The 26446-nt window shown below is 43.0% G+C and overlaps 2 protein-coding genes across 4 annotated transcripts in view; one reads left to right on the plus strand and one right to left on the minus strand.

Moving 5' to 3' along the window:
• LOC142590758 (uncharacterized) overlaps positions 1-20360 on the plus strand; it is a 92962-nt gene extending 72602 nt beyond the window's left edge. The window contains exon 7 of the mRNA XM_075703192.1: positions 20284-20360. Within this exon, the coding sequence (XP_075559307.1) occupies positions 20284-20307 (24 nt within the window). The 3' untranslated portion in view covers positions 20308-20360. The remainder of the gene's footprint in view (positions 1-20283) is intronic.
• Positions 1-26446, minus strand: part of Uev1A (Ubiquitin-conjugating enzyme variant 1A) — a 62815-nt gene that overhangs the window by 29081 nt on the left and 7288 nt on the right. For all 3 annotated transcript variants that reach the window (XM_075703202.1, XM_075703206.1, XM_075703208.1), the window contains exon 2: positions 16757-16908. In XM_075703202.1, coding sequence (XP_075559317.1) covers positions 16757-16908 — 152 coding nt within the window. The remainder of the gene's footprint in view (positions 1-16756; positions 16909-26446) is intronic.

Consider the following 26446-nt stretch of genomic DNA (forward strand, 5'->3'; position numbering starts at 1 on the left):
CGCTGCGTTGGAAATTGTCTCCGCGGCAAAGGAAAAAGTACAGTCATTCCACGTAAACAGAGATGGAAGTTTCTCTGTCAATGTTACTTCAGTCTCATCTGCAAGACATCTACTGTCGATGAGCGAAGTGGCTGGTTTGGGAGTCAAACCATTCATTCCGGCATCTTATACCAAGAATGTCGGCAAGATACGCCATGTGCCAGTTGAGTATACAGAAGAACAACTGGTTGACTTCCTGAAGGACTTTGGCGTGACATCTGCCCGTCGTCAGGCACGCTACAATCGCCAAGAAGATGGAGCGGTTGAATCACGCCCTCTGAGAACTGTCATTCTTCATTTCAGAGAAGACAAACCAATGCCGCAACAAGTGTAGGTTTCACGAATCATCCCGTAGAAGAATATCACGGCCCTGCTCTGAGATGCTACAACTGCCAGAGATTTGGAAATTTATCGAAGAACTGCCGCAGTCCACGTCGCTGCAAGATATGCTCAGAAGACCACGACTATTCAGAGTGCAAGTCTGTGTGTCAGCCAAAGTGTGCCAACTGTGGCGGAAACCATACAGCTTCCTTTTCCGGGTGCCCTCAGAGCAGAGCTACCTCAAGGTTGCGCAGACATGAGTTGAAATACGTAAGGCTGCCTCCTCGTAATGCGCCCCCACCCAACCTTGATGCTGTAAGATGCGAGACTCCAACTGCCAACAAAAATAAAGAGCAAGTGGTCAATATGAACTATTCTGCAGCTCTAAAGCACTCAGGTCAACAACGTTCTGACAGCGAGCGACACAATCCACCTCCAGAGAACACTACGCATCTTGCCCAGGCTTCGAGTGAACTTCGCTGACCTTCTAAACAACGCCCTGTGCCATTGACACAGCAACCTCACATAACATCTGAGCGACTACCTCAACATTCGCCTCAACCACATCTGTCATCCCAGCGACCATCTCAGTCAGCTATTCAGCTACCTGCTTCGAGCACACATGGAGCTTCAGCGTCGTTTGGTGATTACGCGCCTTTACCCGTGGCACAGATGATCCTGCCCATGCTATTCTTACAAGATCTGCACAAAGCAAGTCATTGTTCTAAGTGAATACGCTGCAGTCGACGGCGAATATGAATGCCTAAGAGCAATTAGAAGGCGCGCAGAACAGGCTTACTGCCGCAGTGGTAAGCTGGACGACTACAAGATGGCACAGAAAGTTCAGTCAACTTCACGCAGACGCTTACAAAAATTAGGTACAAGAAAATGGCGAGAATACTGCGCGTCGTTGTCTCCATTTACTCCAGTTCCCAGAATATGGTCCGTTGTCCGATCTTTTAGTGGTCCAGTTACCCAGAGCCATCCCTTTCGAGCCCTTGCCGTAGCTCGAAGCACTCCGGAAACACCCGTTGCTGACGAATTTTGTCAACTTATATCCAGACCAGGAATTCCGTTTACTTGCCTACAATTTGCAAGTTCGACAACACTAGCAGAACAGAAGGTTCGTGCGTGCTTTATGTCACAACATCCACAACTTGATTGTGAGTCTAGATTAAATGAATTGAAAAGTGCTCTTTCGTCATGCCGTACAAAGACAACCGCAGGCCCAGATGGTGCTACGTATGTGATGTTAAACAACCTAGGTCTAGTAGGAAGAATGACTCTTTTGGAGATATTTAATGATATCTGGATAAGAGAGACTCTTCTGGATTCATGGAAATTAGCTCGGGTAATTCCAGTGCTAAAACCAGGAAAGACTCCACTTTGTCTTGACTCCTACCGACCCGTCAGTCTCACAAGCTGTTTTTCCAAACTAATGGAGAAGATGATAGACAGTCGACTGCAATGGTGGTGTGAACACACAAATGTGTTTTCCGACCACATGACCGGTTTTCGAAAAAATCGGTGTACAATGGATGCAGTATTAGATATTGCCACATACGTCGAACATGAACGAAGCTGTGGAAATGTGACAGTAGCAGTATTCTTAGACATTCAAAGAGCATTCGACACTGTAAGTCACATACACGTCCTTGCTGGTATGTTAGAGCTTGGCCTACACGGTCGAACGCTGCGATGGGTATCAAATTTCTTGAAAGATAGAAAAATATTTATGGAAACAATTGAAGGAGAAAGTAATTATCACAGCATCACGCAGGGCGTTCCGCAGGGCAGTGTTCTCAGTACGTTTTTATTCAACTGTGTCATGGCAGCCTTGCCACAAAAACTCCCGTCTAGTCTACGGTATTCTCTGTACGCAGATGACATCTGCATATGGGCCTCTGGTTCTAATATACAAGACATTCAAACAACGCTGCAAGAGGGTCTTGATAGTATCGACATCTTTTTAAAAGAAAAAGGCATGAGTCTTTCATACGCAAAGACAGCCGTACTTCCTTTCACTAGACGACAGCTGATTAATTTCCAACTCAGGCTTAACGGGCAAACTTTGATGTTTGTGAAAGAGCATAAATTTCTTGGAGTTATTCTTGACCACCAGCTTACATGGGCTTCATACATCCAGGCAATTGAAAAGCAGACCAATGCAGTAATAAACGTACTTCGGCGACTCGCAGGCACAACGTGGGGGGGATCAGTCTCTTCGCTACTACAAGTACATAATGCACTCATAAAACAAAAAATTGCTTACTCGGCACCTATTCTCCATGGTTTATCGCAAACTTCTGAGGAACGTCTTCAACGTTTACTAGCAAGGGGGCTGCGAGTGTGTCTTGGCGTTCCGCAGGCTACCTCGAGTTCTTTAGTAATTGCTGAAGCTCGTCACCCCCCATTTCCAGTCATACGAACGGTTGAAACATGCCGACATATTTATCGCATCTTAACCCTACACGAGAAGCATCCATTAAACCTCGCGCTCACCGAAAGAAACAAAAGCAAACTTCACGATGTTCGAGAACATAAAGCATTATTACCAAGATTTGAATTATGCAAAGTGGATGTTAGTTACCCTCCCTGGATGTTAACATACCCTAAAATAGAGTTATCGGTTGACGGGATTATATCTAAGAGAGACATGTTCATAGTAGCCGCACCAGCAACTAGCACTCTTCCAAATTTACTCATTATACCGCCAGTACATCCATGTTTATACAGATGGTTCGTGTCATAAAAATTCCTCGACTTCAGCATTCGTCATTCCACATTTAGAGCTAGAGGAAACATTTAAATTATCCCAGGAGACATCTTCCACCATGGAAGAACTATTTGCAATCCTGTGTGCTTTGCGTTTCATAACATTAGAAAAACATTCGCAAAAATGGGTTATCTTTAGCGATTCGCAAGCTGCTCTCACATTACTACAGAGCAATAAGAAAAATTCTTTGAACACTTCGATATTGTATGAGACGCTCAAAGAACTTGCAATGAACCACGTAATTGCATTTCAGTGGATTCCTGGGCACTGCAATATTTCTGGTAATACTGCAGCGGATGCAGCTGCGAATCGAGCGCACAATAACGCAGAGACAACCAATCTTCCCCTATTGCGTAGTGAAGTCTGTCTGATCCTGAGACAAATTTCTTGTCGTCTCAGCAAAACTACCTGGTTTGACCAGCAAACTAAAAACTCAAGAGTTATACTCTATAGACCCATGTATAAATTTATCAATGCTGGAAACTAAGAGACAATAGAAAATTTGAAACTTTGGTACACCGGCTGCGTCTTGGTACTGCATTTATGAAACACTTCTTGTACAGAATAAAACGTGTCTCTAGTCCGCAGTGTTCTTGTGGCCATCCAGACGAAGATGTGCATCATCTTCTTCTCGAGTGCACGAAATACGATACACAAAGAACGGTACTGCAAGCTAATTTGTTTATATTAAACAGAAGACCATTCACTCTAAAAAAGATACTTAGCCCATAGCCAACTGCTGGCCTTCAAAAAAGAGCACTTCTTGCTCTGAAAAAGTTTTTAGAGGACACCAACGTTTTGGGAAAATATTAAGTATTGGATGATCCGAATACGCTAAATGAATTACATAAACGTTGTTTAACGAGAAGAAAGGGGGGTTAACCGAGGGGCCCAATTTTTATTAGTCATATCATAAGAAGCCAACAAACACTGACACCAAGGACAACATAGGGGAAATTACTTGTGCTTAATAAATGAAGTAATAAAACAATAAATTAATAGAAATTAAAGTGGATGAAAAAACAACTTGCCACAGGCAGGAACCGAACCCACAGCCTTCACAAGTAATTTCCCCTATGTTGTCCTTGGTGTCAGTGTTTGTTGGCTTCTTATTATATGACTAATAAACGTTCGTGGTTCATAGTTGGTTTATGTGGTGATCGCAACTTTTATGCAATATGTATAATTCTGTCCTGTACTTGGAGTGTATTACAAGTGTTGTATGTTTTGGCTGTTCAAAACATCGGACTTTATATATGCGTACGTGGACTGAACTAATGCACAGAACTTTGTGACTTATGTACTGTTGGACTGTATATATTTTATTGATCCGGTGTTCTGCTGAGTGTTATATTTAGTGTCACTATTCTCCCTTTTTACGCAAATTTGTTTCGTCTGCCAAGTGACAAGGAGTAGCCGGTGCCACCACATAAAGGCGCCAACCTCTCCTAACATTCATTTCAATTTAAAAAAAAAGGAGATTAAGTGCCTTAACAGCTATCTCTCGCGTAGACCGGCACATGTAGCTGACTGACACAAGGTGATACCATTCCAGAGCTTGGGCAGATGAGTTTTGTGTCTTCTTTCTTCTTTTCGCCTCAGTGCTCCCTTCAGTTGATAGTCGGCGTTTGTGTTGTCCACTTCTCTACTCTTGTGTCCTGTCTGCACGCCTCACTTCTTTTTTGCATAATGAATCCTTACCAACTAGCTCAACTTTCTGTCGTTCTAAGCTTCATTTCTAGTACTCTGAGCCCTGTTCCATGTTCCCCTACTTATCTGCACAATCCTGCTTCGTTAGCTTCCTTAATTGCCCCGATGTGTATCTTCCGCGCTAGAACCATGTCGTGTTTTACTTTTAATCGTGTAGTCCCATTGGAAGTTCAAATGATGTGCGGCTTCCTTCAACCATCAACTGGACATGCCAGGAGGATTGAAGCTATTCTTTCCACTGAATCATGGCACCAAGTTAGGTTCTACCAGGATTGTTTAAAGGTCCGTTGCGAGGCCCTGGGAGACGGTCGTCATTGGAACCGCCTTTACGGCGATTGCAACAGGTTAGCCGAGCAACACATGGACTTCCTGTGAAGGATGAACCTTCCTGAGCTTCAACAAAGTAAGAGGAAACACCTTTCTAATTATTCACCCGTCAAATAACGTACTGGTTCTTGAAGACGCCAACGTAAGTGATACCCATAGAAAAACCCTTGCTTTAGGTCCCAAGCAGTGTTTTAAGCATAACATAAAACCCGTTGACGTTTTAAGCATACCGCACTGAATAAGCAGGTTCGTCCCGCAAGAACGCTCGCGCTGTATTTCAGATTGTACTGCAAGCATTAATCAACCCAATTCTCATTTTAAGACGTCTGACCCTGTCCGACCGTTAGTTAATTACCTTGTGGAGCACAAACAGTAATATCTGACAAGGAAGGATATTTTGTAATTATGCCAGATGACATGTTTTCAGAAAAAGCGATTTCAGCCATAGAAAATAATTTACAGCCAGTAAAACTTAAGCCCTCAGCAGTTAAGCAACGTGCGGTTGACCTCCTGTCAAAACAATCTTGATAGGGTTGTCTCTAATGTCAAGAAAGCAAACTCCCTCACCCTAGAACTATTTTTCTCGGCAAAGACCCATAAGCAAGAAATTCCTTTTCGTGCTATAGTGTAAGAGAAAGGGACCTGGCAGGTCTGTGTTGCTAGTTACCTACAGAAATGCTCAGCTTCACTAGTTTTTCCAGACCCTTTTCGCTTGCGTAATTCTCAGGCACTAGTTCAGTATTTGAGAGAGGTAAATCCTGGTGATTGTACAGCTTTCAGTATGTATATCAAAGACCTGTATTACTCCTTGCTGCATGACGAGTTGCTAAATGCCGTAAATGAGTGCATTAAAGAACAAGTGCAAGAGTCGGCTTTTATTGACAGATGCGGTGTTTCCACGAGAGCTTTTCTAGAAATTCTTTCAATGTACTTAAAGTCGACGCTGCTTGGGTGGAGAGATGGCGTGTTTCTGCAGAAATGAGGCATTTGTATTGGCTCAAAAGTTGCCCCTATTCTTAGCTATATTTACCTGAGTAAGGTTAACATGTGCTTAGAGAAAGCCTTAGGTGATTGCGTTATCAAGATATTTTGTTACGTTGATGATTACCTGATTTTCTGCAACAGGGAAGAATTTGATTCCGCTGCTACCTCAATAAGTGAGCAACTTAACCTTTATGGAGGAGGATTAAAGTTTACCAAGGAATTTCCTCAGCGAAACGTAATTCAGTTTCTAGACATTTGCTTGATCTTCGAACAAAATCACGTTTGTTGGCAGTACTCCCCAAGATCTTCGAAGCCGTTGTTAAATTTTCAATCCAAGCATTCCAAAGTAGTAAAAAACGGAATTGCCATGTCATGCCTTAAGTCTTCTCTCACCAGATCCTGCATGCACAAAATGAGCGCCAGTTTTAATACACAGGTCTGGCACCTATCAGAAGCAGGTTATCCTAGCGTAGCAGTGGCCACTGTGGCTCAACGCCTAAAGAAGTTGGTTTCGAGGGGGATGGACCTGATTACAGAAAGCAGCAATAGCAAAAAAAAAAAAAAAAGTAGTAGTGGCTATTCTGTACATTCATTCAATATCGCACATGTTGCTTTCACTGCTCCCAATAAGCTAGGTAAGATATGTGCTGCCGTGCAAAGAAAAAGGAGCAAGTAAAAGGCAAGGAAAGAACAGATATTTGTCCTGTAAAGCACAATAACAACAGTTTCACTGACTGTCGTATGGGTGTGGTTTATAAAGTTCCCTTTAGCTGTAACCAGTTTTACGTAGGGCAAATGGGGCAGTGTATCAATCAGAGGCTAATGGAACATAAAAGGTTGTTAACCGGTGGTTCGCCTTCTAATTTTTCCCTACATTGCCAATATTGTAACTGCACGCCAGAGTTAGATAAATGCGCAATATTGTACAGGCACAAGAATGAGGATACGCGTCTTATGGTAGAGGCATGGCATATCTATAATGGTGGAAGTGTGTGCATGAGCCAGCCTTCGATTACTTTACGCAAGGAAGAGATTAAGTGCCTTAACAGCTATCTCTCGCGTAGACTGGCACATGTAGCCGACTGACACGTGGTGATACCATTCCAGAGCTTGCGCAGATGAGTTTTGTGTCTTCTTTCTTCTTTTCACCTCAGAGGTCCCTTCAGTTGATACTCGGCGTTCGTGTTGTCCACTTCTCTTCTCTTGTGTCCTGTCTGCACGCCTCACCTTTTTGCATAATGAATCCTTACCAACTAGCTCAGCTTTCTGTCGTTCTAACTTGACAGTCCCAATCCTTTTGCTGCATTGACGTGATTGCAGCACGGACCACCCGTACACAGTCCTTGAATGGAAGATTTACTTTTGTTAGTCTTTCACGGGCTGTCATTGCTGCATATTTGTCTGCCTTTTCATTTCCCGAAATTCTGATGTGACTTGGAACCCAACAGAGACGAAATAATTTACCATGATTTTCACTTTCACCAAGCATTCTAAGGATGCCTCCAAGAAGAGGTTCGCACTCTGACTTTCTATGGAGGAAATTAAGTCAACGGAGAGAATCTATGTAGTAAACTGCATTTTTATAATTTTCTGTTACTATCTTTTCCAAAGCCATAAGGGCGTATACTTCAGCTGTAAAAACTGAAGCAAACTGTGGCAACCTAAGACAATTTTCCCAGTGTTCCGATACGACTACGCTTCTGGCATGTTCATTTGTCTTGCAGATGTCAGTGTAAAACTCGGTGTAGTCACTGTATTTTTCTTGTAATTCTGAGAAATCTTGCATTATGTGTTCACGTGGTGTTTCTTTTTTTTTTCTTGTGGTCTATAACAGTGAAATCACAATGTTCAAAACCATACCACGGGGGCAGTCTGTTCGGTCTTTCGGCAACCCCGAGAGCCTCGCTCAGAACAATGTAGTTTCGACACATTTCTTCGAAATGAAGGATAAGTGGTTTCACACTATGTGACTTGTTGATGTAGTGCATTCCGTTCGTGGTGTAAGTGACAAGAGTATGGCATATATGATTAGGAAGAGCTGTTATTCTGATAACGTATGAAATTGTGCGCAAGGCTCTTTGGTGTTCCAAGGCTCTTCAGTGTTCCAAACAGGGTTCGTTACTGTCGGCATATAGGCTTTGTACTGGTGAGGTCCTGTACGCACCAGCTGCTAAGCGTAGTCCATGATCGTGTGTGGGATGAAGAAGCCTGATGTTAGACTGCCTTGCTGATCCATAAACTATGCAGCCGCAGTCAAGAATGCTGAAGGTAAATACGCAACCAGCGTACGTTCAGTCGGCGCCTCAATGCTTATGTGATAGGACCTTCAGGATGTTAAGCGCTTTGTTTGCCTTAGTTCTTACGCTGTTAATGTGGGCAATGAAATTTAGTTTATTATCAAAAATTATTCCTAAAAACTTTCGTTTTCGACGCTCCTTTACTCTGCAATGCACAAAGGCGCTACGACAGGGTTCGTCGACTCTCCGATACGGCGCAGAGAAGGCTCCAGAGTCAGATTGCCAAAGAACACAGGTTTATTCCCCCAGATACAGCACAGTGCAACAGTCATGGTGCTTACGGGCAAAGGCTCACCGCAAGACCGATCGAGTACATGCACCCACTGTACTAGGGCTAACCGGTAAGCGGTCCACCAAGCGCGAGAATGAGGAGTCACGGGAACAAAGGTCCCATGTAATGAACTCGTTGCGGGCCTTTGAGCATCTGCTGCGGTGATGAGGTACTCAGCGAAAGAGAGCTCGGGTGGAGAGGGCACCCGGGGGCCGAGACTCAGTAGGCCAATCAGGGCGTGTCCTGGTGACACTTGCTCGCGTGGCGATTCGAGCCGGGGAGAGAGAAGCACGGTTTGCGTAGAAAGTTAGCTCCGGCGCGCTAGCCATGTCCGCCATGTTGCCATTACGGCGGCGGTTCCCGGAGATAGAGCTAAGCACAACATGCGAGCTGGGGGACGAGGTGCAGGGAGGCACCTCGATCCCCACAGTGCTTCACTGGTAGTAGGCTTTGATTTAATCTGAGAGTTCGGTCCGGGCATAACCCCCTTATTTTGTGAAAACACGACTGCCACAGTTTTTTGTGTAGAAAAACGAAATCCATTTTTATCAGCCCATTGGTCAACCTGTTTACTGTTATCTGGATTTGACTTTTGCATGTAGACATACTCAAGGCACGGCATGCAATTTGAAGGTCGTTGACATATAAAGAGTACATAATGTTGCACAGCATAACTGAATTTGCATTCATCTTCACCACGAAAACCGTAGTGCTTAATATGCAACCCCGTGGGACACCATTTTCTTGGACAATGACTTGGGACACTGTTGCACCCAGACGAACTTGAAATGTTCGGTTTGATAGAAAATCGGCTAGACAGTTGAGCATTCTGCTGCGTATTCCTAGTGCTGCTAGATCTTGTAAAATACCATACCTCCATGTCATGACGTATGCTTTTCCTAGGTCGAAAAAGACTGGTAGGCAGTGTTGTTTGCAAAGGAATGCCTCACGTATGATATGTTCAAGACAAACAAGATGGTCAGTTGTTGAGCAGCCTTTGCTGTAACCACACTGGTAAGAATCTATCATAAATGAAATAAAGGAACGATAAATTAATGGAAATTAAAGTGGATGAAAAAACAACTTGCCACAGGTAGCACCCACATTCCCACTTGGGGCAAGTTGTTTTTTCATCCACTTTAATTTCCATTAATTTATCGTTCCTTTATTTCATTTATTAAGCACAAGTAATTTCCCTTATGTTGTCCTTGGTGTCAGTGTTTGTTGGCTTCTTATGATATGACTAATAAAAAGCGGGCCCCTCAGTTAACCCCCTTTCTTCTGGTAAGAATCTAGTAAGTTATCTGTTTCGAGAATGTATGTTATCTTAGATTTATTATGGCTTCATATGATTTTGTCAAGTAACTTGTTAGTGCTATTCGTCTATGGCTGCTGGGAGTTTTCGGTGACTTTCCCGCTTTCAGGAATGGAATAATAACAGCTTTTTTTCCCGCTCTGCAGGCATTTTACCCGTTTCCTAGATCGCACTGAAGAAACGCAGCAAGGCTTCCACCACTTTCTGGGACAGGTGGGCCAGCATAGTGTAATGTATTTTGTCAGGACCAGGAGCCGTTTTCTTACCCGTTACTCTTTATTTCATGGAGCGTTAAAAGGCCATTAAATGGCCTATTTGAACTGCCTGTTGTCGGAAGCTTTCGTTTTATTTTTCTGCAGACTGTTTTAGGAAGATTGCGGAATAGTTCGCTGAGATAGATATGGCGTAGAAGTGCTGGCCTAATATGTCTGCTTGTTCCTGTAGACTTGTTTGCATGTCTGGAGCTGAGAGTATGGGGACTGTGTAAGGAACATCGCCCCTAAACTTGTAAACCTGGTCCCACATTCTCTCGGATGTAGTTGAGCTGTTAATCGATGAAGTATAACTTTTCCATTAGTTTTTTTTTCGGCTTGCCTGCGGATATAGCTTGCTTCTGCTTTCGCTTTTTTGAATGACAATAGATTATCTTGTGTTGGGTACCTTCGAAGATGCCCCATGCTTTGTTTTGAAGTTTCTTAACTTCTGTGCCCTCGTTCGTCCTCCAGGGTTTTAGTTTTTTCCTTAAGAATCCAGTAGAATGGGGAACAGCCTCTTCCGCTGCAGCAACAAACTATGCAAGCAGTAATCTTCTCATTCGCTTCGTCTATGCTTAGGTCATCTATGATCACTTTTATACACACTGGCTTTTTCGGTGAAGAGAGGCCAATTTGCTAGATTAGGTTCCCAACCGTGTGCTCTAGAAGATAGGATAGGTAGCGTGGATGTTAGTTTTATGTATGCAGGCATATAGTCACTACCGTAGGGATTAGTTATTACATTACATTGGGGATCAGTGAATAGCGATGGAGTAAATAGCGCCAAATCAAGGCAACTCATAGCTCCTGTGCTTGGAGAGCGGTAGGTTGCATGACCAGTTTGAAAGGCATATGTCATTTGTTAGGATAACATCTTCAACTGTATGTCCCCTGGTGTCGGTTGTTATGCTGCCTCGTAACGTGTTCTGTGCACAAAAATCAGAAAGGTTCAGGTAGCTGGTTTAAAATTAATGCTAGATCTCTTACAGTAAAATGCGAATGCGGTGGAATGTATAGTGAACAAATAGTAATGGTTTTGTGTGCTAAAACGGTGACAGCAATGGCTTCTATGTGACTGTTAATGGCAACTTCTCTAGCTGCGATATCGTCCTGCAGAACAATGGCTACACCACCTGAAAGCCAGTTTGCCTGAGTACAATCACGCTGTACCACACTAAAGCCTTTTAAAATTTTTTTTGTTTTTCGCCTAGGTTTGCTTCCTGTAAGCACAAGACCACAGGAGAGAAGTTACTTGAGATGCCTTTGATGTCACCTAAATTGCATAAGAGTCCTCTGTAATTCCAGTGGATAATAAAAGCCATTTTAAAACTGAAAGGTAAAAAATGGCAATACGAGTGAATAAGAGATAAGAAAGATGTTAGGTGACATAGATCTAAAGAAGGCTAATACAAAGGAGCGATAGCCTTTAGGTTATCACTTCCTTATTTAATGTGGCTATTGGGACTTTGTCCCTCTTTCCAAGCTCGAGAGAGTGCTTGTCCTTCAGCATCAATGACACCGAGGTTTTTGCATCAAGCTCCATCGCTTTCTCTGAGGTGCGATGGAGAGATGGGCATCGAGACATGTGCCTCAGGCCTTGGGGTTCACTTGATTTTATGGCTCTGCGGGACTGGTGTCTGCAGGCCCTTCGAAAAGGATGGAGCAGCACTGGCTGCTTCCACCACGGGGGTGGGAGTGGTCACTGTGGAGCCGCTGTGCGTGGGCTCGGGGGACTCCTGAGGCTTCTGTGATGTTGCCCCCACATGCGTCAGATCGGCATAACTTCTTGAAAGGTATGAAAATCGCTTTTTTGCTTCAAAGAAAGATTTTTTCTTTAACCGTTAGTGCAATTACTTCCTTTTCTTTTTTTCCAGCAAGGGCAAGACTGAGAGTGAGCTGGATGGTCTCCTTTGCAGTTAACGCAATGTGGGGAAGTGCAATTATCAGATGGGTGATCATAGGAGCTGCATTTAGCACAGGCTTTTTATCCTCGGCATGCATGTGAAGCATGTCTAAACCTTTCACATTTGAAACACTGTCTGGGGTTCAGGATATGTGGTCCGACATTTACTTTTACATACCCTGCATCCAGAGAGGTAGGCATTACGCTCTTTCCAAAGGTGAGTATAACATGTTTTGTGGGGATTTCTTGGCCATTTTTGCGGATGACAATTCTTTGTGCTTTGGTCGTGTTTTGTTCCTGGAAACAAAGCCCTCCTCAGATATCACACCTCTGCTTGTATTTAGTGTTCTGTGGGCCGAAATTGTCACTGTCGCGTCGCCAATACTGGTAAGTTCCGAGAGCTTTTATGCTTGATCTTTGTCATTTATTTTTAGGAGTAGGTCCCCACTTGACATTTTTGAGGCTTTGTATATCGGCCCAATTTTGTCTTTCAGGCACATGGCCATCAGAAATGGAGACAGCTTTCTTATCGGTACGTTGTCTTCGCTATGGACTACATGGCACTTCGGTAATGGAGCGTTGCTCCGAAAGGAGAACTGGAACAATGCTTTGGTGCAGCAGCTTTTCAGACGCCGATCATAGACAACATAAGTTTGCGCTGCCATAAGAAAATGTTTGTTTGACAACAGCGCCGGCCGTCCACCACGGAGTCCAACGAGGGGATGTGGCAGAGCTTGCATACAAGTCTGCACGATGCCAGTCACATGCCGCTACTATAACCAAATATGGTGTACCCAAGGTAGGATAGCCACACAGGGTTAAACCTTGCCGCCAGGGAGAAAGGAAGTAAATGGAAGAGAGAAGAAGGCAGGAAAGGCCAACAAGCGAGAGAGAGAGAGAGAGAGAGAGAGAGAGAGAGACTAAGATTCGAGGAGAGAGAGACAGAAAAAAGCGACTGCCAATTTCCTCCAGGTGGGTCAGTCTGGAGGTGCTGTCTATGTGAAGCAGAGGCCAAAGAGGTGTGTTGCCTTCGCCGGTGGGCCTTAAATGTCTGAACACCCCGGCATTGGCTCAACTCCCAAAATCCCGCTTTCCCCAGACACCGCTAAGCTGCGCATGGCTACACACGGGAGGGTCCAACCCTCATGTGCTTGGGTACAACACACGAAACGCCTGCTGATGCAGACGTCCTTGCGGGCTGACAGATCTAGATTCATATGACAACCTTTTCCTAAAACTCGCAATATCATACCTTAACTGGCTCACTAGTCACCACTTAGGTCACATTTAACCCTTTGTAGGTCACCAACCACTGTACATCAGTAGAAACAAGACCCAAATGGACCCTGCTGTGCACGTAGAGCTGTGAATGCACGTTTGAAAGAACACGCCTTTTTGGAATTAACGCCGCTTAGTATCACCCCAAAAATGCTGCTGCCAATCCTGAGTTCTAGCATATTTATTCTGCTGCCACATCATAGCTCCTGCCAGAACTGGTTCTCGCTTTGCACTATGGTGTCTAGCACTATGGTGGCCTAGGAGCATATGTGCTTTGCCTTCGTTGATTACTGCATGCTCATGCCCGTGTGCACACACTTTAGATTTGACATTGCTGCATGGGCCACCTCTGGTTATGCTGTTGCCAAAACTTATTTCTATCTCGTTTCTAATTTGTAAACTTTTTCGATCAGAAATTCGTTTTTCCTTTACATATTCGGTGTACAAAAAGCTTTTAAAAGCATGACACAAAAATAGAAATTTGTACAGTGGAATCTCGATGATACGATCACAGCTAATACGAATTTCTGGATGATACAAATTTTTCTGTGGTCCCGGCTGAGCCCCATTACTTTGCAACGTGCTAGAGAACAGTTGTTACGAATCAATTTTCGGCCCGCGTCGGCTGATACGAAAGTTACCGAAGACACTTTGGAAATTCTAAAGTGTGCTAGGCGAAAGCCAGACGCTGCTGCCGTGTGCGCTCCAATATTCATTCGCTTTGGTGTTCGGCGATATCGCCTGTAGCTGCTGCCGCTTTCGTTCTGCTTCCCTGCCTTTGGTACCTGGCGATCTAATCAGTCGCTGTTGGCGTTTCCGTTCTGCTTCCCTTGCTTTCGCATCTGGTGACATGTTCAGTCATCGCATGCGCATTCACTCATTGTTCTTCTGGCATTTGGTGTTGGGGGAATCCGGCATCCGCTGCCGCTTCCCCGAACCGCTTGGCGCACAATCACTGGGCCGCTTCGGAGCTATGTATCTCACTCACTCGACTGCAATGAGACGTCTGGCGAAGGAGCGGCGGTGCAGCTGCCACCGCCGACGCGCGCGCGCTCGTTCTACCGCTACTGTGTGACGCCACGGTTGCTATGCACAGCTGCGCCCCCCACTGGCACGCCGGTTGCTAAGAAGGGGAGGAGGTTGCGCCGATGTGCGGAGGAGTTTATTCTATGGCCACAGTTGGCACGATTCCAGCGCACGGACGGACGCGACTGCGAGCATGAGCCCCACCGACAGCAGTGAAAGAGAACAGCACGCAGTCACACCATTTCTCATTTTCTCTTTTGGTACGGAGGTGCGGACGCGGCGCCGGACAGCGTGGAGGCCGCGACTGGGCGCAAAGAGTTTGAAGCGGTGGCAGTTTTGTTGCTTTTGTGCTTTTCCTCCTTTTCTGCGTGCCACCGGACGGAGTGACTGCTGTGCTTCGGGCCGCGTTCTTTGTGTTAGACATGGGCGATGGCGAAGGACCACCACCGGCGGCTGAAACCCTGCATGCGCTCGAAGTTCTGAAGCGTGCTATGGCCGCGGATGAAATCAGCGACAACACATGCACGCGTTTTTATGGATTTGAAAAAAGTTTGCTAATTGATCTGACAAAGAAAAAGAAGCAGATGGACACTAGAGTCTTTTTCTTCAAGAAATAAATACTTTTTACGTATGTGTGCCTGAGTGAGTTCACCTCTGACTCTTTAATTTAGCTAGTTTTAATTGTTTCGATGATACGAATATTTTTCGTGACCCCGTGAGATTCGTATCATCGAGATTCCACTGTATTTTATGATTTTTAGCAAAGTTACGGATAGGGTGTCAAATAGGGTGTCCACAAGGGCTCAAAGGTTGTGAATGAGTAAGTGATGTATTCTTTGCAAAACGTACAGCATTCTTATATTTTATGCTGCAGGGGCTGGAAAAGTTGGATTTCCATCAAACATTATGTTGGTAGTTGTAATGCTCATACAAACATCCAAACTCCAAAGCACCAAACTCAAAATAAACTGTACCAAATAAAAATAAGCTTACTACAGGTGCCCAGACCTCTTGTTCTAAGTCGTAGTGCGTGCCGAGTGCTCAATATTTGTGGGCCAATATCCTCAAAGCTACCTGCAGCTTCTTCATCTAATGAACAAGTTATGCACACATGTTCAATGAGTCGTCTTTGTTTTTATCGATGAATAATCTACATGCACCTGAATGTCAAATGCGGTTATATACCTTCAGCTAGAAACAGTCACGAACGAACAATAAACAACAAAAATGAGCACTATGCCTGTAGAAAACAATTTGGGAAAGATATGGAAGAAAACAAAGTGACTATTCCCAAAACCTATTTACCACCACTGAGCCCTTGTGGTGTCAAATTCATACACCGCAAAATTATCATATGAGCTTCGAAAAGCACTTTGCTTTTTTATTTTCTTGAACATTCAACATATCATACAATAGAATTATCAAGCCACATGCCAAGGTTGCTTGGCAGTTGTGACATCCTAAAGCGAAATGAATTGTGTTGCTGCTACTATTCATTTTCTTAGTTTTATTTTTTCTGCCGAACAATACCTGTCTTGCCTATTTGACCTAAACTGCAGGCAATTGCCTCAAGACTGTGCTGGCTTCGTATTGAAATCTTAATTTTTTTTATTTACTTCATTTCATTAATTATGCACAAAGTTTTACCTAATGTCGTCAAATGACACCACTGGGGCCAAAAGGGTTAAAGTGTTACAGCAAGCTGCTCATCAGCATCTTTTTTTCAAAAGCATGCAATTATTTTCTTTACAAGCAGGGGCTCACAAATGATACCACCATGTTTCCTTTCTTGAGAATCCAGAGAGCTCATGTTATCTCCTTTAATGGTCTCAAACTAATATTTTGTCGCTCAGTTGGTTTTTCTGAAAAGCATACAACCACTGGGTTTACTGCTGGGTGCTCAGATTCACGTCTCATTGTTGCTGTAACCATGCTTGCTTGGCTGTTTGAAAAAATGTTCAAATATAAAATTTAGTTAAGCCAATTTTCTTTTTGTTAAGTCAACTTCTTCTTTAAAATACTTATTACAAGGTGTCCATATAGTAACGAATAAACCATGTTATACAGTCCACATTCTTTTTTACTTTATGTCACATTCAAATGTTTAAATAGTTTCTTGACATAAGTCATTCTTAGGATTTTAAATCTGCATAAAAAATCTACCATGGGAGGGTCGCAATTTGTGAAAAACAATCTACCTTCAAAAGGATAAATGACAGTTTTTAGCATAGGGAAAAAAAAAAAAAAATCCTCACCCTCGGTGGGCCAATGATCATGCCAGTCCAGTGAGTCAGTGTCATGTCGCAATCATCCTCAAGGCCCCAGCTGATGGTGCCATCACTAACACCTTTCTGGCCTTGTTCCAATTCTTCTAGCAGTCGGAAGTTGCGTGGAACCACCACTCCGCCTGTAAAGCAAGGGCCAACATCAAGCAAGCCAGTTCCAAGCACGATTTATTAAATGGCTTTGGGCAAGTTGCTTCTGCATTATTATGACCACCACAAAGCATGATACAAAACACACAAGACGACGGAGACTGGCGCTGTCCTCGTCTTTTTTAGCGTTTTGTGTTGCACTACATGCTGGTTGTAATAATTCAAGCAGGACTAGTTGACTACTTAAACCTAACATTTATTTTGATAAGTAATGTTTACTACAGTCAAGACTATGTTTTTTACAGAAGCCACCTTACAAGTATCAAGCTTAGCATGCCAACTTATGCTCGGGGAAACACCATGGCTCTCCCCACGATGGGAGGCGGCAAGCTTATTGCCTACTAGTCCAGCTCACCACCTACCTCTATGACTCATCCACCTCTCAGTTGTATCAACCACTAACCACAATACAAAGCAACAGTGAGGAGCATGGTGATGCAGAAACACAATGGGCAAAAGATATGCATCACATCATTTTCTGCATGTGTGTGTATCATGTGTACTGTGCAGGTGCACCCACATATAGTGATGCTATGGATGTAAAGTGGGTACCTGATGCATGAGGCACTTCATTTATGCTGGCCATGCCTCAACAAATGTTGTTGTATTTTTCACTGGTCGATCTAGAGCAGCCACCGAAATCCTGAGGCGAGTGCTCAGATTTCACCAATGTGAACCTGTCAGTGGAGAGCAAAAACGCTTCACGGTGGATCATACGGAAAGTTTTTGCACATACATCACAGAAACATACTTCCGTTCTGTATGTTTGTACGACGACCAACAAAGTCAATGTCCCACAATGAGCTAAAGTGATGTATGCTTCTCGTCAAATTTCTACCCGAATCCGCGCCTCCGCAGCAGAGTATGTGAGAGTGATCCGGCACAGGGTGAGTCGATCCGAAACAACCAGTCGAAAGTGCGAATCCACTCCAGATCAACCAGTTAAAAACATAACTGGATCGAACAGAACCTAAGCAACAGGACTGATGTCCATGAGTAGAACATGTAGCAGTGAACAACACAACACCACAAGTATCAGAAAAACTAAGCTTGGCCCAAACGGAATAACATTTATGCAGGAGTTCACCAGTCATATAGGCTAGTGCAACACAGCACTTCTTTGAGCAGATGTAATTCTCATTTTAACAAAGCAACAGTAAATGATGCAGAATTGCTGTCTTTATGGGGGCGAAATGCGAAAACACCCGTGTGCTTAGATTTAGGCGCACGTTAAAGAACCCCAGGTGGTCAAAATTTCCGGAGTCCTCCACTACGGCGTGCCTCATAATCAGAAAGTGGTTTTGGCACGCAAAATCCCAAATATTATTATTAATTGCTGTCTTTGTGGCTAGGCATAACATGTAAGCACTTACACAATCATGCATACTTAAACAAAATATAAAGTTATTCTTCTGAATACATTTATACATTAATGTTTGTAAATATTATAATTTTGGTGTTGAAATATTAATTTGTTGTGTTTCAACAATACTATATGTGTTGTCCCATAGGCAGTGAATCACATTTTGCTCCCTGAGCCATGAAGTTTTTCTCTGGCAACCATCAAGTTGTTCATTACATGCCGGCTACTGGAATTCGTGGTTTCACCAACAATCAGGTGTAAAATTCAGTGATGAATGCTATTTTTTGGCCCTTCACTAAACAGATGTGTGCACACATGCCTGGTATCCTGATGGTAAAAGTGACATGACCACAGTACTCTGAATTTGGCCACTCACTTGGAAGTGTGCACCAGGGAATGAGATCTCTTGCCCTGGCTTTTGGGTTCATAAGAGTGAAAATCCCACAAATATGTGCTGCAGGATGTTGAAGCAGTATGGCAGTGCCTGTATGTCAGTTAAACAGCCTTACTAACAACACGAGTTCTATAGTGGAGAGTCAAATGACTGACGCGCCTAGCTCCAGATACAGGAGCCGGGTTCACCTCGTTATGCTTAAAGGGAACGCCTGCAATCCATATTGTGCCCCAAGAGTGTGGTGCCAATGGGAACATAATCTCAAAATGATAGAAAAAGTATCATTCCTTAAATAAGAAATTACATATTTAATTTGACATAGAAAGTTGCAAAAAATTTGATGACACACACCAGTTAAACATCACAACCAAATAACGTCACCCCACATTACGTCAGAGGTAGGTGTGTGTGTGTGTGTGTGTGTGTGTGTGTGTGTGTGTGTGTGTGTGTGTGTGTGTGTGTGTGTGTGTGTGTGTGTGCGCGCGTGCGTGCGTGCGTGTGTGCGCGCGCGCGCGCGTGCATGCGTGCGTGCACACCCGCGCCGCTGCTAAGCACACTCTGCAAGTTATCTCTACACTACCACCGAGGCTTTTACACCTCCGATCCATGTTTAACTACATTGTCTTGGTTGAAAAGTGCCACTCGTAACATGACCCGCTACATGCAGCTTTGCACCCATTATTGATTATATGCAACTCTAGCTCATACATTTCATATGTGCTCCTTATACCTTAACACTTTCGAATCCTTCAGAATGTGCTGTTTACATCCACGTGCTGTTGGTTTCCTCAGAATGCCTCTCTCAACAGCGCTGATGTATGGCGCGCTCAAAAGTCAGTAAATCGAATAAGTTTTGCAGAAGCTGTCATAATTTGCAGGCATAAATGCTTCTAATCACATAGTTAAAAAGCTCAATTTTTTCTGCTGCCAAAGCTTCACTCATTTCAAGTTCAATTTTAGGCACTTGATATCAGCATTGCCAGCATCTTTATCCTTGTAATCAAGTAAGCTCACAGATCTAAAAACTCTGGTTAAAATTTTTTCACTTTACCAAAAAGCCACTGCAAGTATGCACACTTTCACTGATAGTTTTTCAATCGTACCACAAAAGTGAAGGTCCATAACTCTTTCATTACCACGAGAAAATAGTTGGTTTTTATAGGTTTCAGAAAAAAATTACTCACCACTACAAATAGCATTCCAGCACACATTGCAGAATAGCATATTGTGCATAATGAAATGCTCTTTCGAAAAACATTCATTGCCAAACAAAAAAAGTTATTCGGTAAAATAGAAAGCGACATTTTTGCTGCCAGTTGATAAAAACAAAACATATCTACAAAAATATTAATATAAATGAAAATTCGGAATATACATTTCAAAGATAGATAACCCAGGAATAGTGTCTGAAAAAATAAATGCTCAGTACACCACCATTCTTCCGATACAAAAAAGAAACCAAGACCAGTTCTTCGCTCATGCCAGGCGCTGAAGCAGTTCGATTTTGTGAATCATAGGTGCACTCCACAATTTTCCCACAAAACGCATGGTTTTTGTTCAACTTTGTGGTCCTCTTAACACATTTTGCAGTTCCACCTTTTCTGCATCTTCTGAAGGTGGTCCGATGAGAAGTACAAGGAAAGTACTTCATCAGTTCATCTAGAGTCATGCACTTCTTCCAGGACCGATCGCTTTCAGCATAGCTGGGCAACTACAAGATTATGCATCGAAGCATATCTGTTTGCATTTTTGCACATCACTCTCTGCAGAGAACAGTAGAAAGAAATCCCACGCCGTTGTAAACTGTCTTGTGCTAATCCGTAGTGCTGGGCCGAGACATGCTACAGGCGACCTTGGAGTGAACGGAAGTTTCTTTGCTGCTGATGGCAGCACATCACAACCAAGTGAAGTATGCACCCTGAAGATAATCACTAGAGCTCTCAGGTCATTAAAAAAATCCACAGATAAGCGCACACAAGGAAGGAGACTGCTCAAGGCCGTAAAGGAAACTCGCCAGTGAATAGCTGCAGATGTCCCATGCTGACTCAAAACATTGTCGCTGTCAGAGCTTGAATCTGCTTTACCGTCATCTTCGGCATCATAAATCGAGGCCTCATCACTAAATTCAAGTGCGGGTGCAGCATAGTTTTGAGCAGGACACTTTTCTCGCGACGCAGCCGTGCGGGACGATGCCATGGGAGTGACTTTCAATAACTGCGCAGTGACACCGGCGCCGCCGTTTGCCCGGATTTTATGACAGAAGCGTTACCGAAACTCTTGGAAACTGGTTGCCAAAGCCAGGTCTACATGTTGGACATGCGGCAGACCTTCAGAAATACACTTCAGTGGAATAAAATGACTCGGACTCCAAACCAAAGCTCACTAGTGAACAAGTGGTGTCATTTTCAGTTAATTATCACCGCTCAGCACTGTTGGACGGCTAGCCGGCGATATAGTTTAATTCGTGGCATGCTAGGAGTCACTTGATTACAAACTTTTGATGCTAGTGGGGCGTAATTGAGAGCGGCATGCTTTTTTTCCCGAGCCCGGCAGAAGGTGACAGCCATGCCTCTTTTCGCTACAGCATACGCACATTAGTTCGCAAAAAGATTATCAAAAATCACTACTCGCCGCAGTGCGAAAATAACTGATTCTGAAAGTGCAGTGCCTGTACTAACTACTGGATGACCTTATATAGATAAAAAGCGGATCCAATAAGTCGAAATTGGCGATCTAAAGCATCGTTCACCAGCGATCGATTTGAATAGGCACGGTAACGAAAGAGTTAAGGGGGGACACGGCCTGCAAAAGTTACCACTAACTTGGTTTTGATAAAAAGTGGAGGATGTGTTCAGGACAATATTATAAGGCCAGGTAGGACAATATTATAAGGCCAGGTGACAAATTTTATTATTCTAGAAGAATGTTTGAAAGAGTTACTAATTTTCAAATGTTGAAGTGACTATGCTTAGTCACAAAAACTATCATCCTAAAATGACAAATTTTTGAAATCTTGTACATCATATATTATTATAATGGCCCAAACTATTACACTGCGCAGCTGTCTTGTTCAATTTCTGCAGTTTTTAAGAAAAAAAAATTGAATAATTGGCTCCACAAGGAACTGAACTTCCACCTTGCGGCAACAAGTTTCAATTTTCATATAAAGAAACTAGAATAGTAGTAATAGTATAGAGTACGCAACTATAGTGTAGGCTATAGGCTACAGTACAGCATATGCTAAGCAGCATGTTTATTACAGTTTTAGTTGCCCTGCAAGATCTTCCGATCTCAGAGACCATATGCTGTCGTCGCGGCTATCTCCCGACTTCACAGATAGGTGGCGCTGACATCTCAAATGTTTCTCTCGTTGGGCTTTGATTCATTCAAAATGAGAAGCGATCTTGAAATCTCCACAAGGTTACCCATAATCATCTATCGTCAAAGCGACCTGAGACTAAGCGAAAGCCGTTTACACAGTCATTTGCTACGAATGAAGTGAATTTTACAAACGCAACGACAAATTAAATTTGGAGCGAGCAGCCGGGACTGCTGCCATGTTTTACACAAACTACATAAACCATGCAAAGTTGGTAACACTAAATCTGAGAAACAGCGCACATACGCTATACGCTATGGGTCAAGCATTTTGCACATACACAGTGACAACCCGCTATATTATAGCGTACGCAACGGCATAGCGTATGCTAAACTAAAGCTGTCTATTGTGGAATCTAAAAATTTGAGTCCACAGTTGCATTCTGCACAACATTATACCCCAGTAAGCACCCTATCAATATGTCTTCCTTTCCTTATACAAGCACAATATTTTTTGTAAACATGAACTTTGTGCAAAAACACAAACTGAGAAAAACGGTTCTAAAAGTTCTGAAGTGTGTCATCTTATTCAAGTGAAATGAGCGCTAAGAGAAATGGCATGAAATGGACTCTGGGTGAAGTCGCATCGAAAAGTTGCAGCAGCTATAAAAAAAAAAAATATAGAAAGGACTGTCGCTGATTTCTTTTCACATTTTGCGTGATTCTTATCGAGCACCCCCTGCAGCTGCGTCCGATTGGACTGCAGAAATTCCACAAGCACGGTGAGGCTGCAGCAAATCGGGCATTCTCATTTGTACAGAGTCACCGGCTTGTGAAAGAATGCTATCTTGAGAATAGTAAAGGAACCTGAAATTGCTATAACCTGAAAACTCGTTTTTTGACTAAAAACCTCAATTATCGGCCCCATGTGACCCCTTAACCCTTGAAGGGCCACTACTGTATATCTATTATGGCAAATGCACATTTGAAAGAATAAGCCTTTTTGGAACAAAGCACCGCCTAGGATCACCTCAGAGGTGCTTCTACCTCCCATGAATTAAAAAAAAAAAAAGCTACTTTAATGTGCTGCCACCTATTTGCTCCAACCTGAACTGATCTTCCAGTTGCGCTTTGGTGGCTACAGCAACAGTCACCTAGAAGTATTAACACTTTGCCTTGTTTAATACCGCATGCTCACACCCGTGCTTGCACGCTTTAAGAATTAAATTCTGGGGTCATATATTCCAAAACCACAATCTGATTACGAGGAATGCCGTAGTGGGGAACTCTTGCTTAATTTCAACCACCTGGGGTTCTTTACATGCTCCTAAATCCAAGTATTCCCACGTTTTTGGTTTTTGCCCCCATCGAAATGTGGCTGCCGCAACCTGGATTGAACCCACAACTTCAAGCTCAGCAGCGCAACACCACAGCCACTAGGCTACCGAAGGAGGTCGTACACTTTAGATACACTGTTGTCGGATACACAGTTTCTGGTTATGAGTGCCATGAGAACTGATGTCTATCACATTCTGATCTCTCAAAATATCATGAGATGATCACTCGCATGCTTCTCCCACAGACGTGCAATTACAGACAATAACACTGCATAGGCAGTGATTTTCGAGGACTAATTGCACTTCGTGTAGTGACTTGAAAAATGTTTAAGTCTCTAACTTGCTTGGTTTTCCCAACAGATGCCCAACCACCGAGTTTGCTTACAGGCACTCGCCTCACTTTCTTCATCGCTGCACATGCTGGTTATTTTAAGGCTATGCTGAAGATAATTAGGGTGAAGTTTACATTGTTCTAAAAGAAATGCTTATTACAGTGTATCCATATACTGAAAAATAAACTATGTAAACAGAACAAAAATTTTTTTTTGCTTTGTCAACTCACCAAATATTTACGAGTTCTTATCTTGAAGTAAGGGAAGAACACGAGGAAGGCGGGAGATGATAACAAGGTAAAAGCGAAAGCCAACGTAGGAAACTTGAAATGGTGCAATGAAAAGTAGTCCGTTTTATATTTAATGCTTACCAGAGAAATGACTCGCCGTCAACGCTCATGACTAGCAATAACATCCCTGTTTGACAACACCGAAGAACAATTGCTGGGCTGAAATTTCTCCACTCACTATATTTTGGTAAATTTAACATTAAACTTGAAACTTACTTAACACACCGAATTTGTAGGCAAACTAGACATACACATGCTCATACTCTTGAACCTTACTTTGCGCGCACGAATTTTTTCATGTATTCTTTTTTTCCCTCAGACCATAAAAGAATGGAATGCGTCACCGTTGGAAGCATTTTGTGATGGCGATAATCCTGACTTTGAGTACTGTGTACCTTTCTGTTTTTGACCACACAGTACGAACTGTTTTTTTTATCATATTGTGTATCTGTTTGGTTGTGCTTTTCACTTTTGCTCTATTGTGCCGACTTTTGATTATAATTATGTATTATACTGTCTTCTACCGTTTCACTTTTTCTGTTTTTTTTTTAATTTCTTTTGTCAACTGCTTTTGTTACACGCCCCTGCTTACGACCACAGTATGTTGTAAATAAATTTGTCTTTTTTTCAAGCTGACGTTGTATATATGTCGCCTTTTAAAAAAATATGTCGCTTGTCAAAACATTGGCTCCCACTTTTACCTTGTTCTCGTTTTGCTCATTATCTTGAAGTAAGTCTCTCTGAAGATCTTAAGTATGCAATAAAGAAATTGACCTTGTGGGAGTGACATTTCACCCAAAAAAAAATAATAAAGTTTACTCTCGTAGGGTTAACAATCTATGGATGGGCCCTTTAATATCAGAAGTGTAATGGCTTGTGCACAGAAACTGATGTGGCAGCACTGATGAAATGGCTGTGTAATCAAACATTACACATTGCTTGATGCACCATATTGCTCAAGGCATTGTCTCAGAGGACTCAAGTGGTCAAAAAAATTTGTGCTGTCTATAAAAGAGCAGTGGGCAGATGTCCACAGGATACTTTTATGACATTGCACAGCAGGCAGAGGAAGACCGCTTTCCCTGGTGCATTGCCATTGACAACAAGTGCTGAACCAACTATGGCCAGGCAGAGCCCAAGTGGACAAGACAAGCAAAGGGCAGAGGCTCAATTGCTTTGCCACAATAACCAAGGCAATTCAAAAAAGCTCCTATATATGCCAAGGTCATCCTCACAATATTCTGGGGCCACAACGGGTAAAAAGACATTACTTGCACAGGGTGCCAAACATCGTGTCATATTGGGACCTGCTCCAGTACAACCTGATGCCCACAATATAGTCAAAATGTTGTAATTTGCTCACCACTGCTGTTGACAGCAGCATCAGAATTCACGGTCTAATAATGCGCATATGATGAACAAAAAAATCAAGGGTTCATATGTTGAGGGCATTCTGCACCATGCAATCAGAGGAACTGGGAACAATGATTTTAATTTGCTTGGGTCTCTTTGAGTAGCTCTCAGTCCTATGAAGTTGTGCACTTGTAAGTGCTGAAAGTACCAGTACATTCCTGGCTGAAGCATTACCTTCAACATTTATTAACCCATGGCATCCCTCCATTGCTCTAGAATTATTGCAGCTGTGTTGAACACAAAATACTATGCTAAATAAAGTGGCAAATTCCTTTTGACTCAGTCCTTATTGTTATGCAGACTTAAAAAGTTACTTCAAATTATACCACTTAGTTGTTTGCGATTTCCTTTTAACCCTTAAAGTGCCAGGGACGAGTCTTACTCGGGTGCCATCTTTTGTAAAAAAGTGCAAAGAAAGTGTCACTCTCATTCACACATTTGGGCGCTCTTTCTAAGTTCCAGCAATGGGCCTGGATCATCTAATCTCTTCTGACGTTGTGGTGGGTTCCCTATAGACTTCGTTCGTCCAGCAGAGATTTTAAAAATGGCGGCTACCACTTGCATGTTGCTGCCCCCTCAGGTGTGCACATTCTCTGAAAGCAGGGCTTACTCGTCTGACGGCATGCCACTATGTGGACATTATCCCATCTACAGCAGGCTAAGAACGCCTAATGTGCAGCACGCTGTCTGTTACAAAGGTTGAAGTAACACTGGCAACAAAGTCCGCAAGGTTCCATGCTTCTGGTGTAAGGAGTGTAGTGTAGGACTTTGCTTCGTACTGTGTTTTGAAATCTATCATACGAAAGCAACCTTCTAAACCTCCACAGCCACTATTAGGGAACTCTCAACTTTTCGCAAGTCTTTCTCAACAAATGCTTGCTCTAAGATGTATCTGTAGCATCAAGCAGTTGCGCCAGAGCTGAACCGCTATCACTTTGACTATTCTAGTCAATGTACATGGTTCTTGTTATTTCGTATTTTCATACACAAGCTGTGAATTGACTACCTTCATCTGCAAAAAATTTGCTATCCAGATCAGGAAATAAAAAAGAAATGTCATTTT

The sequence above is a fragment of the Dermacentor variabilis genome, chromosome 1 (assembly GCF_050947875.1).
Source record: "Dermacentor variabilis isolate Ectoservices chromosome 1, ASM5094787v1, whole genome shotgun sequence".
Taxonomy (NCBI): Eukaryota; Metazoa; Arthropoda; class Arachnida; order Ixodida; family Ixodidae; genus Dermacentor; species Dermacentor variabilis.